The following is a 16,644-nucleotide window of genomic DNA, read 5'->3' as shown; positions in this document are numbered from 1 at the left end:
TTTACTGAACTGAAATTATGTTTACTGAACTGAACTTATTTTTATTGAACTGAAATTATTTTTGCTGAATATTATTTTTTTTAAGGTGAACAGACGGGACCTTACACTTTTTATTGTTAACCAAATAACTCGTGCATTTTCAAATTCCTATGATTTTTCACTTCGCTCTTTTTATTTATGTAACCAAACATCAGATTTTTCAAAATTTGATCCAAAAATAGCAATATAATGGAGCATAATTAAAGGGACAATAGGTTTACTCGAAAGACTTCAATATATTGAGATTTGAGTATATTGAGATTTGAGACATTAAATACTTCAAGCTTCAACGTATTTAACTAGGATCAAGGTTGAATAGTTGACATAGATGTTGATGAGGATCCGCAATTTTTTGTTTTGTTTTTTTTTTTTTTTTTTTTTAAACGTGGATTCAAAGCTTCACCATGTAAAGTGAAATTTATTTGGTGCTTCCTTTAATGTTCTTCTGCAATGGGGGTAAGGATGTTGAGTGCATTTTAAAATATCTTCATTCTATCCATTTTTTTATATCTACAGAGTAGTTACTCCATCCATTTCGTAAATCGTAAAAAAATTCAGTACCATTTATATGCTTACTTTGATTATGTATTTTTTACCAATATGTAAATATGTAATAAAACATACGTTGTCATGTAAAATTTAAGAATTAGACCCTGTTCTCTTCACCTTACAAAAAATAATACTCTCTCTGTTTTTAATTACTTGCTCCACTTTTCTTTTCCGACAGTTTTTAATTACTTGCTCCATTTTCTTTTTTGGAAAGTTTTTATTATATTTAATTCATTTCTCACACTTAGTGGACTCAACATAATACTATCTCTCCTCCTATCTTCCACTACTTTTGCTTTTTACAATTTTTTATTTTCTCAACTACCCCACTACCTCCATATTTTGTTACTTTTTCCTATTTCTCCTAAAACTCCGCGTATGGAGAAATGGAGCAAGTATTAAAAAACGGAGGGAGTATTTAGTAAAAATAATTTCAGTTCAGTTTCAGTTCAGTAAAAATAAGTTCAGTTCAGTAAAATTCAGTTTCTTAAACAAGAATTATAATAGAAAATCAGTAAAAAATAATTTCAGTTCAGCAAAAATAATTTCAGTTCAGTAAAATTAATATAAGTTCAATAAAAATAATTTAAGTTCAGCAAAATTAATTTCAGTTTAGTAAAAATAATTTCAGTTCAGCAAAATTAAGGTGAAGAGAACGGGGCCTTAGTAAGTAGTACAATATATTTTTTTCATTATATTAACCTTTTATACTTTTTAATAATACGGAGTATATAATTACAAATACAAATAGTCAAAGGTATGCAATGACATGTATGTTGGCGAAAATTTTAAATTTATTATAAAATGGAGGAAATAAAAAATAGGGATTCCGAGTATGAGTGGGGTAATCGATCTTTCAAGGTCCCTGAAAATAAGGAGTTCCAAATTTATTAAATTCCACTTGTTAACCACTAGTTATCACTCATATAATGTTAAGAAAAAAAAAATCTTGCAATACGTCTTTTTAACATGCTAATAAGGTTGTGATTAGATAAGATGAACAAACAAGTTCAGCTATAAAATTTGAATCATAGCAACTTATTACTTTTTTGTTATTATTGGTGATATTTTCTTGTCAATTAATTTGTCCATTTACCTAACCTATTATTTTCATTAAAGTGTGTGTTAAAATATTGTGTTGTAAATAAATAAAAACGGAAGAAGTATATATTAAGACAAATAATTTAGGGCTCAATTTTAGAATGTTGTGCAAGATTATTGTTATACCTACGTACAAAGAATTAAGTAATCAATTTTAGAATATTGAGCAAGGTTATTGTTATTAGTGCTACGTAGCATTTTTAGGCCCGCCTCGGCGCCTGTAACTAATGAGTTAGCCTTAGCCCGTAGGAGTTAGATATGGGTTATATAATGCAAGTTTAAATTTTTGCCATTGTTAAGACACCCATTTTATTAATTTAGATGGCACCCTTAGAGGCCACCGGAACCAAAGCTCTAGAAAATTCGGAAGACGAAATCAAAGAGCTACAACTCACCCTCCCAAAAGAAACATGGTTTGTTTGGCCAATGTACCTCTATCAAGGTTTATGGTGCTTAAGTTATATTTTTGAGGGAATAATTGCATCCAAAACCCACTTTCAAGCTCATGATAGTGATATAATCTTAGCAAGCCAACCCAAAACCGGTACAACATGGCTAAAATCCCTTATTTTTGCCATTGTAAATCGTAAGAATTTATCTAATGATCTTACTCAACACCCTTTTCACACCAAAAATCCGCATGAGCTCATCTCACATTTAGAAACAACAGTTTACCAAAAAGTCAATGAAAAACTACCAGACTTATCTAAAATACCTTCACCTAGACTATTTGCTACTCACATGCCGTATTACTCACTGCCAGATTCGATCAAGACTTCAAAATGCCGGATTGTTTGTGTTTGTCGAAATCCCTTAGACACTTTTGTTTCGATATGGCATTTTTTCCAAGAGTTTGAGGCGTGTAAGGGGATCAAACCCGATATGGAAATGATGGAGAAATACGTAGATAAGTTTTGCTCGGGTGTTTCCCCATGGGGGCCTTATGAAAATCATGTGTTGGGCTACTGGAAGGAAAGCAAACAAAGTCCAAAAAAGGTGTTATTCTTGGAATACGAAGGGTTGAAGAAGGAACCAAGAGATCATTTGAAAAGGTTGGCGGAGTTTGTGGGTTGTCCATTTTCAGAGGAGGAAGAGAAAGGAAAGGTTGTAGATGAGATTATAGAACTATGTAGCTTTAAAAGTTTGAAAGAGATGGAGGTCAACAAGAGTGGTAAGGTTATATCTAGATTTGAGAACAAGGCTTTTTTTAGGAAAGGCGAGGTTGGAAATTGGACTAATTACTTGACTCCTACAATGGTGAAGCAATTTGAGCAAATGCTAGAAAGACTTAAGATGGCTGGTTTTTCTTTTGAATACTATCAAATGAACTCATAATTCGAAGGTCCACAAAATCAAGCTAGATCAAATCGACTAAGTAGTGATCTTTTTCATGTTCTGATCTGTTGTTAGGTACCTTATACATTCCCCTCAAAAAAAAAAAAAAAAAAAAAAACATATATACTCTTGCTTTAGTAGTTCAGTTTTAAAATTATTTGAAAAAGCTTATGTTTCTATTTTCCTATTATTATTACTAGATGAAGCCCGTGTGATGCACGGTTTGTTAGTATTTAATTTTTTTTTTTCATATTTATGTGATTAAATTGTTATTATATTAGTTTTAAAATATTAGATAAAATTCCTAATCTCAAAAGATAATCTTTCATATTTAATTAATTTAAACTATAAAATTACATTTGGCAATTTTGCGTACATGTCATTTGAATTATTTAATTGTAAAAAATGAATAATCTCTTATTTAATTGGCTACAACTTAAATTTGTAATCCTACATGGCGCGCTAAGAAAATTAAATCCTACGTGGCTCTCTAAAAACTCGGGGAAAAACACTCCTTTATATATATATATATATATATATATATATATATATATATATATATATGTATATATATATATATATACTAGTTTAATTCCCGTGCAATGCACGGATTATACTATATTATATAATCCCGTACAATAGATGCACAATTATTTAATACGGAGTAATTATAATACAACAAAATTATAAAACGACATAAAAATAAGGACTTGACACCTTATTAGAAAGTGAGTATATTAATAAAAATAACCACATACAGTAGTTATAATTAATAATTTAATATTTTAGAAAGTTTATTTTAGATTTTATGTAAAGCAAATCTCATTATTTAGATACAATGATCCTTCATTATGGTAAGATTTTTTTTTTTAAATTGAAGTAAATATTTTTAGAGGGAAAATACTCAATACAATACTGCCAAGTGTCATTTTAGGTTCGCCTTTAGTAATATATATATATATATATATATATATATATATATATATATATATTATATGTATATATATTAGATTTTCTACTTTAGTTTTCCCAATAGAAAGGTTAGTGATAATCATACAAGCATACGAGTTAAACGTGTGCCTCGGTAGAGATCACCATTTTGAATATGCCGGGGTGATAAACTGATAACAATGAGTCTAAATTGTTCACGATTGTTAAAGCTCAACTTGTTCAAAACTCGGTAAAACACTGACTCACTAAAGCTTTTGGCTCGACTTTGGGTTTGTCTTGAGACGAACTTATGAGCAAAGCTCGGCTGGAGAGCTCGTGAACGAGCTTAACTATTCTTTTTAATTGTTGAACATTATACTTTCTCTGTTAGTTATATATTAGTTGCAATTTTGAGTATTATTTGTGAATAATATTAGACATAAAAATTTCAAAGTTGCAACGAACTAATATATGACAAAGGAAGACTGTTATATCCTCGCATAAACTTCGATAAATCCTCCATTGGAGTTCTTAAAATCTTTGGGCCCTTATGTTGTGTTATTGGTCTAGATTCTGGATTCACTTTTTATTTGGGCCTTTGTTTTCCATCTTCATTTTGGATCAAAAATTAAAGTATGTAGTGTTGGTTTTGTAATATAGAGTTTGGTTTTTAATCTTTTTATGCTCAAAGTAGAAGTTTGTTGAGAAATGGTGAAAGTTTCGAGTTTCTTTTTAGAATCTATTTATTATTTTGTGAAAAACTATCTATTATAGTCCAGAATCTACGAGAAACTACCTATTAAAAAAATGTTGTAATTGACTACCTAATTTTTGAAAAAATGTTGTAATTTAATACCTTACGCCGGATTATGAAGGAGTTTGACCAAAATTCTCTGGCGTTGACTTGGTCACGTGACCATCACGTGACACTTAATGACCCTTTTCTTTCGCAAATTTTCTCACAATTTTCCCACGTGATGGTCACTAAGTGTCACGTGACCAAGTCAATGCCGGAAAATTTTGGTCAAACTTCATAATCCGGCATAAGGTAGTAAATTACAACATTTTTCAAAAGTTAGGTAGTCAATTACAATATTTTTTTAAATAGGTAGTTTCTTGCAAATTCTGAACTATAATAGATAGTTTTTCACAAAATTTCCTTATTATTATGACATTGGGCTCTATTATTTCATGATTAACAAAAAATACTAAAAGGTGTCTAGCAATTTTAAGAACAATCAAGAAGCAGCACCACAATCTAAGCTAGGAGTTTCAGTAACTTTGGCCAGGAGAAACTCTAACATATTGCTCTCATTTTAACTGCCAAACAACCTATTATTGGGGTGTTCCCTCCTACTTGGAGGTTGAAGCCCTTTTTAGCGGGCTAATATAAATGGCATAACCATATGTGTATTTCACCTTGGGCCCATATGAAGTAAAAGGTGAGTAAGAAAGTCAAAGTAAGGGGTTGAAATAGGGGTGTGCAGCTGGAACAAAAGTGTACACAACAAGCTAATATCTCACGTACAAAACAAGAGGGAAAGCAAAGAGGAGAAAGGGGAAGTTCTCCATAGAAGCTGTCACGGTTTTCTACTCGATCGGATGGTCAAACGTTGCTCGATCGTCTCCAAATTTTGACACAAAATTCCTGCCATCCCAAGCTACATATCCAACGGTCGGATTATCGTTTTGTGCTCCGGATGTTGGTAATCTCTATTTAGCCCTAATCACTCCATAATTGAGTTTATCCACTAATTAGTATTGTATATGGAGAATGGTTTATTCCAAACTTGTTGTCTGATGTTTTAGAGCCTCTAGCATTGTTTAGAGAAGGTTAATTTCGTGTACCCATTAATTTTATTGATTAGTAGAAGGGCTTGTTGTCGGCTTTCGGTACTCGTGGTTTTTCTCCCGGTTTGGGTTTCCACGTATATCTTGGTGTGCTTTATTTTTATTGCATTTGGGCTATTTAGATTTTCTTGTTGTTGTCAATATTGTGTTTGCTTAAGATTGGTAGTAATTTCCCATTCTACAACACGTTTGGGAAAATGAGATTATTGTGCTTCCGCTTGTGATTGTTTATTGCGTGCATCTTTCCCAACACCTATAAGTCCTTTGTTGATAGGAGCGCAAAGCGTCAAGGAACTCATCTTCGCCAAAGTCAGGTGCACAAGTGTTGGTAAAGTATAGCTCAACATCGGCAACTTGCCACCCCAACAACATCCCAATGCGGAGTAGACCGCTCGTTCGTATGTATAGGTCGGGAAGGGGTCGAGAGCCGCTGATAGAAAGATAATGTTCAATCAAATCTTCATTAACATCTTCTAATGTAATACTTCCTTGATTCCTTTGTGACAAATTTTCCTTGTTGCTTGAACTAAGTTTATCTAAACTTACATATGATTTATAGACATTTGAATGTACATAGCCTTATCGACTTTATTTTAGTTAGGTTTATTTCTGAAACGCCCTTATAAAACAACCTACAACGAGTATTATAGCCAGAGGTTCAGATTTTCATTGCATTGATGGCTTTTTCTCCAAATGAATAATATTGGAACAAAAAACTGACATAGTTCTTGATCTTCTTGTATAGTTGCGGTCTTTCCTCGTCAATTAGCTCACTTAATGGTCCTATTTCTTTATCGAAGGGTGGTGAACATGCCGTAGCCACAGAAATCCTTTCATTCTCCTTATCTATCACCACCTTGTGCCTTACACTCTTTAACATGCCATTGCTCATTATCTGCATACATCACATTTCGTTATCAGTTAGAAATTAGTGATCCAGCCAAAAACAGAATAAAAGGTCTATTATTGCAGTAATAGTGATAAATTCCTTTTCAAAATACGTACCTCCAACTGGTCACCAATGATGATAAAAAGGGCATTAGGAACAATCGGAACTTTAAACCATATACCGTCTTTTTGAACTTGTAAACCTTCAACTAGTTTGTCTTGCAGGAGAATGGTAACTGCTGAACCATCAGAATGTGGTTTAAGGCCTAAAACTTGTTCTGCTTTTGAACATGGCGGATAATAGTTGAATCTAGTGAACATGTTTATTGCTTCCACTCCTCCACACTCCCTCAGAAAGCTATTTTCGTCCAACTCAAGTGATGTTGCAATCGCTTCTAAGACGGTTTTCATTACGCTCCTAACTTCCATAGCGTACTCTTCCAATGTTTCCTGCAATATGATCATATACTTTGTATATCAATATTGGTGCAAGAAAAATTAAACGAGAGTAATATATATATGGAAATTTTGCAAAAAACCACATTTTATAAGAAATTTTTTGCAAGAAACCACATTATAAATTGTGTTTTTACAATGACATACCTTAATCAAATTTTTTTTACAAAGAATCATATATATATATATATATATATATATATATATATATATATATATATATATATATATATATATATATATATATATATATATATTGCAATGACACACATTTGACCAGAAAAGAGGGTTTGACCTTATTTTCCAGCATTGACCCAACCACGTGTGAGGCATGTGACCTAGTGGTTTTCAAAGGTCACGTGCCTCGCACGTGGTCGGGTCAACACTGGATAACTGGGTCAAACCCTCTTTTCCGACCAAAGGGAGAGAGAGAGAGAGAGAGAGGAAGACTCATATAAGAACCCTCCACTATATAAGAACCAATCTAAGTCCTTTATTATTTTGATCTAACCATCTAAAGTTGATCCTTTAGTAACGGCAAATCTGTAATTTTGAGGAGTTTATGTTTGGAACATAGAAAAAAAAAAATTAGAATTAGCAGAAATTTTTTTGGAACATAAGCAGAAAAAATTTAAAACGTAAGCCGAAAAAATTTAAAACTTAAGCAGAAAAAATTTAGAACAAAAGCAGCAAAAATTTAGAAAATAAAGAAACAAAAACTTAGAACATAAGAAAAATAATTTCGAACATAATTTGAAAAAATAATTTATAACATAAGCTGAAAAAATAGTTTAGAACATAGGAAAATATTTGGAACATAAGCTGAAAAAATATTTAGAATATAGGAACAGATCTAGAATATAAGCCAAAAAAAAATAATTTTGAACATAAGAAAAATAATTTGGAGCATAAGTAGAAAAAATTTAGAATATAGAAAAACTTTAGAACATAAGTAGAAAATAATTTAGAACATGGAAAAAAGCTTAAAACATGAGATGTTCTTACATAAGAAAGGATTCTTATACTACCTCTATTAATATCTATTTGCTACTTTGGGTATTATTTGGGAGACATAAAATATTTCAAAGTTGCAAGTAAATGTTAACTCCTCCATTTTTTATTATTGCACCATACATGTTGGGCACACATTTTTTGGTAGTGGGAAATATGAGGAGAGAGAAGGGTAAAAGTACAAATAAGGCTATGTGATATCCCTACCTTATAAAAAGTAGAAACTTACTCTTATGAATAGTGTAATGTCAATTATACCCTTTAAAATGTGCATTTACATATATACCCTCATTAATATGTACAAGTTTTTTTAAGGGGTATTTCACATTTGCTACCAGCCAAAGCAGTGTATTTCATATTTGCTACCCCTTAAAAATTTTATTTTATGTTACTACCACTGAAACTGACTAACTTCGAAAATAACTACCACTTAATGGATTCTGTGAAAGAACCGTTAGTGGGTCCCACCCCTCTAACTACCTCCCTCTTACTCCCTCCCTCTCCCCGTCACTCTGTTCTTTCTCTCTCTCTCTTCCTCCATTAATTTTTTCCCAACCTCCATAATTGACCAAAATTAAATTTTTTTGGTTGATTTTTTTTTTCGATTCTTTCTTTCTCTCTCTTTCACTTGGTCAATTTCATTCTCTCTCTAAGTTCTCCTCAGATCTAGGGCTTGTGTGCGTGGAAGAATCTGATTGAAGGAGGAGTTCCAACCTGGAAAAGCGCCATCTTCTTTGCTGAAGTGGAAGGTCGAAGAATCTTCTGACAGCAATTGACAGGTAAGAGCTTCTTTTCATACTTGTATGTAGTGGTCCAACTCAGCTGCAATGGTGGTTAATTTGCAATTACTTACTGTTAATGTGGGCAATTTTGACAACATTGCTGGATTATTAAACCCTAAATACTTGCGCTTCACTTAAATTATTCACTAATTGTGCAATTAATTAAACATATTTTGCTTTGCATTTGTGTTTTATGCTGTCATTGTTTATAATTGCTCAGTTTGTGCTCTGTCATGGTTGATTTATTAATTGAATATATATGCATTGTTTACTTGTTGTGTCTGTAGATAAATATGGATGGTGAGGAGACAGTTGACATTAAGCTTAGGTTATTTGGAGGGTTTGTTGAAAAGCACAGAAGGGGGAGGCCATATTTGGTATATGAAGGTGGGTTTGTTTACTGGAAGAATAGTGTGCCAGTTAGTTTTGTAAGGAGTGTGAGCTACTTGAGGTACCTGTGTAGTGAGGGCTTTAGAGACATAGGTTGGGAGGTTCCTCAGATCTACAGTTTGTGGTATAAGGAGGCAGGGAAGACTTGGGTAAATGGGAAGAGGAGGATTGAGAATGATGATGATGTTAGGGGCTTCTTAGAGTCCAAACATAATGAGGGGCATGTGGAGCTGTTTCAATGTGTGGGGGTGGAAGAGTGGGACAGGTATCACCCACCTGCTGTAATTCTTGACAACCCATCCACATCCAACCCATCTGGACCCAATTCACACCCATCCCATTCTAATCCAACTAACCCAAGTGTAAATGGTAATGGATCTGGATCACAGCAACCCAATTCAAACCCTTCTCAGTCCATACCATCCCAAACATACCAGCTGTCTAATGTTGAATCTAACCCTGCTGTAACTAAGGCCCCAAATACAAAAAAAACCCTTGTTACTAGGAGAAGCCCAAGGAAAGCAAAACCTATTGAGAGTGAGCCCCCCACAGCTGCCATTAGTCCAAGTACAGATTACATAAAGCAACTTCCTCCTTCACAACCTAGAACAAAGTTACAACCTAGGAAAGCCATTGAATCTGTCTGTAGGAGAAGCCCCAGGTTTCACAAAGATTCTGGAAAGGGGGAGGGTGAGAGTGCTACCAGGGTATTGGAAGAGAAAGTTAGTGGTGTGCAAGGTAAGGGCAAGGGAGTACTTTGTGAGGTGAATGAACAGGGTGAAGTGAAAGGGAAGAGGAAGTCTGTGAGAAAGTGTACCAAGAGGTTGTTCAAAGATGATGATTCTGGATCAGAATCTGGATCATCTTCAACAGATCTGAGTGATTTGGATGTTGACTGGAAGGCTGGTGAGGAAGATTTGGAAGTGACTGATGAAGAGGAGGAGCAGTGGCATGTTCAAACAAAAAGGGGTTTATTAGGTGAGGTGGAGAATAGTCTACAGCTTGTCACAGGCAGCCATACTCACAACAAGCTTGCTGAGTACACAGAAAAGCAGGTACATCAACTGGGAAAGGACATTGGGTGTTCTGATCTTCAGGTACAGGCTGAGGGAAGTGACTCAGATGAACTTAGGAGTCTTCATGGGTCAAATGAAGAAGAGGACACAAGTCCATGGTTCAGAGAAGACACTGACTTCAAGAAGCCAGTTGTGCTGTTAGATAGGCAGAAGTTTAGCAATAGTGGGGTGTTAAGGAGAGCACTGAGAACTCATGCTATAGAGAATAGGTATGAATTCTATTACTTGCACAATGGTGGTCAGAGAATCACTATTTTCTGCAGAAAGAGATGTAACTGTGTGTGGAACTCTAAGAGGAGCAACTTGCCTCAATGTACATGTGGTGAGGGAGTGAAAAAGTGTGATTTTAAGGTGTCTGCAAGGAGAATTTACAAGAGTAGTGCTTGGCAAATCAAGGAGCTGAGGTTAAACCATAGGTGCATGAGATCAAGGATGAATGCATGTATTTCTGCTGAATACTTGGCAGAGAAGTATGTTGAGGAGTGGAGGAGCAATCCAAGTTGGAAAATCAAGACATTCAGAGCTAGGGTTCTTAGTGATTTAGGAATACATATTGGGTATTCACTGGCTTGGCTAGCAAGAGCCAGAGCAAAGTTCATGATATATGGCTCTGCAGCAGAGCAATATGCAAGGGTTTGGGATTATGGGAAAGCTGTGCTCAAGTATAATCCTGAGAGTGTTGTATATGTTGTGGTTGAGAGAGTAGACAGACCAGAACCTCCTCTTTTCATGAGGATGTATGTCTGTTTGGCTGCATTGAAAAAAGGTTTCAACAAGGGATGTAGGCCTCTCATTGGGTTAGATGGGTGTCACTTGAAAGGTGCCTACCCTGGTCAAATACTAGTGGATGTTGGGAAAGATGGGAACAACCAGATTTTCCCATTTGCATGGGCTACAGTTGAGGTGGAGAACAAGGACACCTGGTGCTGGTTCATTCAGTGCCTGCAAACTGACATAGGTGATTGCAATGAAGGACTGGGGTTCACCTTTATGAGTGACAGACAAAAGGTATACCCTCCTATAACTGCACTTTTTTTTATTTAACTTTGCATAGCTGTGTAGTAGTTTACTAGTATTACTAACAAATTTTTTTTTTTAGGGTCTTCTGGAAGCCTTTGAACAATTAGTCCCAAATGCTGAAAAAAGATTCTGTGTCAGGCATATTTGGGCTAATTTCAAGCTCCAATTCACTGGCTCCACTTTCAAGGAGTTATTTTGGAATGCAGCAAGGGCAACCACTTTGGTAAGTCAATATGTTTTTGCTTCTTTTTAATGTGTATGTTCTGTGAGTGTCCAAAAAAATAGTGCATGTGGTGTATTGTATTGTTTGACTATGATATAGTTGTATTTGGTAAATCAATGTGTTGAAATTCCTTTCTCTTCAAAATCCAAGTGTATGCATAGGTGTCTACTCATATTTCCTTTTTTTTTTTGGATTTAGTTTGACTTTGAGGTTGCAATGGAGTCAATCAAGTTCTTATCTGAAGAAGCATATGAGTATTTAGCAAGCATCTCTCCATCACACTGGTCAAGACATGCCTTTTCTGATTGGTGCAAGTCTAACATGCTGCTCAACAATTTATGTGAAACTTTCAATGCTGTCATCAAGGATGCAAGAGACAAGCCCATCCTCACTCAAATGGAGTGGTTGAGATGTTATATGATGAAGAGAAACTGTGAAAAGTGGGAGGCAGTTCAAAAATTGGAAGGGAAAAACATGCCATATGTGAGCAAGGTGTTTGGGAGAATAGAAAGGGCTGCTAGGTATTGCAATGTGCAGTTATCCAGAGGGGACAGCTATGAAGTTGAATTGAATGGTGATAAGGTGGTTGTGGACTTAAAGATGAAGGCATGCTCCTGTTATCACTGGCAGTTGACCGGCATACCTTGTGTGCATGCTTATGCTTGCATACTTGACAAAAGGGTGGACCCAGATGACTATGTGGATGCTTACTACAGTAGGTCAACCTACATGCTTGCATATCAAGATGCCATCCAGCCTATGCCAGGCCCAAAGCACTGGGAGAAGATTAACATGAGACAACCACTTCCACCAGCTGTGAGAGTGATGCCTGGGAGGCCTAAATCCAAGAAGAGAAAGCTAGAGAAGGGAGAAGGGACATCAGCCAGCAACAAGCCACAACAGAAGGGCCCTAAATTCCAAAAAAGGTGCAGAAACTATGGAACACTTGGTCATTATGCCAAGAGTTTCAAATCTGCACCTAACACTGAGGCCCCAACAGTCACTGACCCTGTCCTGTCATCTCAGCCTGCTGTGTCCTCTAAGCCTGTCCTAAACACACCTTGGATGAATGAACAAAGGAGAAAGAAAGCTGACAGAGCAACTGCTAATGTAATAACAGTGTCACCTTTTATTGTTTCTGATTTTTTTTGCCTGTAATAAATACCGATGTTGGAGTTAAATTGTTTCAACTAACTCAGATTGTGGTGTTCTGTTACTTTTTTCAGAGTGGACCTACTGCTGGGCCAAACAGTATTGGAAACAAAACATTTCCACAAGAGCAACAGAAACAACAGCAGATGCAGCAGAAGCAGAAGCAGCAGAACAAGCAGCAGAAGGAGGTTCTGCAGTCACAGCAAGCTCAAACCTCACAGCCATTCAGTTGCAGCCAAAACACTCAAGCTTCAGCTACCACAACAAGGTCAAAGGCTAAGGGAAAGAACATAGCCCTTTGAATTTACAGTTTATGTGTCTTCTGTAAACTCTTGGAATTTTTTTTTTTTTTTTTAAGATGTTGAATTATGAATGACAATGTTTGTGACTTATGGTTGGTTATGCTACAAATTTAAGCCTGTAATCCTTTTGGAACAGTTATTTCAGCAGTTAACTTTGCAATGGTTAAAAACTTGTTTATTCATAAACTACTTTTTTACAGCATTCAAAATGTCCACTATTTTACAGCAGACAATACTAAATCAATTACACTTGGTTACTTGATAAAAAAACAAGGACACACTTTTCCCATACTAACATAGACCCTACACTAACCTAAGCTTTCTTCACCACAACTAACAGCCCTAGCATGAAGAAAACAATGCAAAATACAACACCTACAGCTACAAATCCAGAGCAGTTCCTGTTCTGCTGCCCTTCTTCAGAGTACCTCTTCCTGTCACCCTTCAAAGCTCTGCACTTCACCTTCAGGTTGTCAATCTCACTTAGGAGGCACCTCCTCTGTCCAGTAAGATCATCCACTTCTGCTTTTAGTGAGCTAATCTCACCCTTCATTAGTTTTTTGTCAAGTATCAATTGGTTGATCACATCCCATTGCCAATCAGTCCCATCCTCTTCATCCAACCAACAAAAACTCTTGCAGCCCCTTGTTTCAGTATTGGGATCATAGAATTTGCAACTCAGAAACTTCCTGCCTGGATTCTCTCTAGTCCATGAGGTTAGCTTTGCCATGGGTACACCACAATCACATTTCTTGTATTTTGAGGGTGAACACCTAACCAAAGACATGATTCGCTGCAATAACACATAATTAATGAACCATTACCACATTACACACTTTAATTGCCCAGCAACAATTTCAATTTCATGGTTTTCAAACCAAACGGAAAAAACCCCCAAATTATTACACTCAAGAACCCTAATTTTTTTTCCACATAAATTACTTCAAATTACAGCCTCCTCAAATCAATTACACCAAATTAAACATTACTATTTACTACTAAATCTACTAATTAATCAAATCATTGAACAAAAGTCACCTAAATTGCTCGATTAAACCAACAACTAACCTTTTCGTGCTGCGCAATTCCCAGAAAATGCCACCCAGATACACCAATTGTGCAAAGCCAATGAATTCGCCCTTCCGTGTTTGGTTGATTTTTGGTTTCAATTGTTTCAATTGCTGATTTAATTTCCTCCAATTGATATCACAAAGAATTGATGAAGCCAAAGCTTGAGCAATCGTATTTAAATTGGGGGCAATTAACAAGTATCCGTTGGAGTGGACCCCACTTGACAGAAACAGTAACGGCCTAAGACAGGTGGTAGTTATTTTCGAAGTTAGTCAGTTTCAGTGGTAGTAACATAAAATAAAATTTTTAAGGGGTAGCAAATATGAAATACACTGCTTTGGCTGGTAGCAAATGTGAAATTTTCCTTTTTTTAATGAATAGTGTTTGGACAATTATACCCTCTGAAATATTTAATTATGTACTTATTTGCTTTCATGCATTAATGTTAGTTGTCTTGGATATTTATACTCATAAACATAGTTGTGTACATATTTTTTTGTCACTAATTTTGCCAATAACTAAATTTGTGATTTTAAGACCTCGCCGAAAGAGTAACTAGATATGACTAGCTATGCGCGCGCGTTAGCTGCCCTAGTATAAACAAAAAGTAAAGAATCAAGTGTTAAAGGTAAGGGTATATTGGATATTTACAGTGTGAACACACATATTTTGTTTCTTTTAATGAAAATGGTGCAATATTTGTGAAATTTCCTTAAAAGACAAGTGGTGCAATAATAAAATAACGGAAGAAATATATAATTTTGAATCATATTAGTAAAAGGTAGTATGCTGAAATTTCTCACCTGAAATGTTGTAAATATTCAGGCCAAAGCTTAAAATTCCGGTTTTCAAGAGGGTAAACTTTGAGATGTAGTTTGTCATTCCAATTAAAACTCTGACCCTCGGAAGCTGTATCGCCTCCATAACCTTCAACGCAGTCCAATGTTCTGCTATGCTTCTGTTTTTCTTCTAATGGCAGAGCAAAGAATTCATTCCCAAGTTCACGGATTTGATCAAGTAACGAGCTTGATAACCCATGATTAATAAGCTAAAAAAACATCAGCAAAGTTGCAAAATAATAAGTCTAATGATCTAAATATATTATGGCAAATAGTCTTATTTAAACAAACCTGTAAGCAACCCCAGGAATCAAGAACAGATCGAAGTTTTCGCAGTTCTTGTTCGTGTTGGCTTGGTGATGCAGCTGAAAGTAGGCTAAGATCAATTACTGGACTGTCCATATATTGAATTTGAGAGTGATTATTATCATCTAATTTATTTGGAAGTTGGACTCTGTATCTTTCTGGGACATCTTTATCAGTAGATTTGATCAATTCTTGAACTGGTTTTGGTGGCAGTTCAAGTATCAGAGGAGGTATAGATGATACAGCCATCTTACTTGGTAATACTAAAATGACAAATTGGATATGTTACGTTGTTTATAATGTCAATTGACGGAGATTTTAGATTTATTTACCCCCTCTATCCCAAAATATGTATTACAAATGAAAGGAGGAAGGCCTATTTAAAGAATTAGGATACTAGTAAAATAAAATGCACGTTAATTGACTTAGCCTTCACTCACGGCTACAGCACAGCAGCACTACTTATCATTAAAGGCGGTTCAACAATTAACGGGAGGAGATTCTCACTTTTCCTACCACTTGACTATAGTTTTAATTTGTGTAAGATGTATTATGTATGCACCCTATTAAAGATTCCTAACTTTGACCTTAATAAGGATTCCAATACAGCTAGCCCTTTGAGAAAAATTATTACCGATATTTTTTATGCTATAATGTCTGTTTTATAATATTTTATTGTGAGACGAGTCTATCACAACTTTTCGGAGTTCCCTCTAGGTTTTCTCCTTGGGAGGGTTTTTTGGTTCCCTCTAGGGTTTCTCCCTTGGGAGGTTTTTCTAGCCTCCATTGCTAGATTTTCTCTACTTTTTTGAAGGTTTTCCTTCAATCTTCTCCTTCTCTATCTTTTCTTCTAATCTCAATTGTAAATTTTTGTAGGGGCTTCCATCGGTATTTTTACCGGTGGTATGCCCAAAAAACCTTTTTAATTTCTTTCAATAAAAGATCACATCTTTATGATGGAGTTTGATCTATTAGGTTTATTTTATTTGTTTGTTTGTCTGTCAAAGTTTAAAGATTTAGGGTTTCGCAATCTCCAAAAATGTCTAGAAGGTCATATGAGTTTTTTCACCCAAACAACTATTCATATGTGGATCTCAAGCTGAATTAGTGCTAACTCACATATTGTATTGCTTCAGATGAAGATTTTTATAAAGGCGATCGTTGATCGAATCTGCGATGTAACTAGTTCTAAGGTGAATTGTATTTGTATTGGAATTTTAGATTTCTTCGGAATTGTTTGTAAGTGCCGTCGCGTTTGACTATCTTTCATTAATGAACTCCTTTCTCTTCTTGTCAAAAAAAAAATATTTTATTGTTTCTGTG

At 35.1% G+C, this 16,644-nt stretch overlaps 1 protein-coding gene and 1 pseudogene across 1 annotated transcript; one reads left to right on the top strand and one right to left on the bottom strand.

The window, feature by feature from the left end:
- The first annotated feature begins 2,010 nt into the window (after positions 1–2,010).
- On the top strand, positions 2,011–3,111 carry LOC145595875 (cytosolic sulfotransferase 13 pseudogene; annotated as a pseudogene).
- A 3,352-nt stretch (positions 3,112–6,463) lies between these two features.
- Positions 6,464–15,570, bottom strand: LOC145596156 (protein LATERAL BRANCHING OXIDOREDUCTASE 1-like). Its single transcript, XM_081652578.1, has 5 exons — positions 15,307–15,570; positions 14,980–15,224; position 14,575; positions 6,811–7,143; positions 6,464–6,700 (listed from the first exon to the last, which is right to left on the bottom strand). The coding sequence occupies exons 1-5, from the start codon at positions 15,568–15,570 to the stop codon at positions 6,464–6,466; spliced, it is 1,080 nt and encodes a 359-aa protein (XP_081508704.1).
- Positions 15,571–16,644: the final 1,074 nt, after the last annotated feature.

The sequence above is a fragment of the Chenopodium album genome, chromosome 19 (genome assembly GCF_948465745.1).
Source record: "Chenopodium album chromosome 19, dcCheAlbu1.1, whole genome shotgun sequence".
Lineage (NCBI taxonomy): Eukaryota > Viridiplantae > Streptophyta > Magnoliopsida > Caryophyllales > Amaranthaceae > Chenopodium > Chenopodium album.
The sequence above is the reverse complement of the archived record's forward strand: the minus strand, read 5'-3'. Positions and strand labels throughout refer to the sequence as shown.

Coding starts and splice junctions, on each gene's coding strand:
- LOC145596156 (XM_081652578.1), bottom strand. CDS start 15,570: ATGGCTGTATCATCTATACCTCCTCTGATACTTGAACTGCCACCAAAA. Junction 15,225..15,306: donor ATTCCTGGGGTTGCTTACAG/GTTTGTTTAAAT, acceptor ATGTTTTTTTAG/CTTATTAATCATGGGTTATC. Junction 6,701..6,810: donor TCATTGGTGACCAGTTGGAG/GTACGTATTTTG, acceptor TGATGTATGCAG/ATAATGAGCAATGGCATGTT.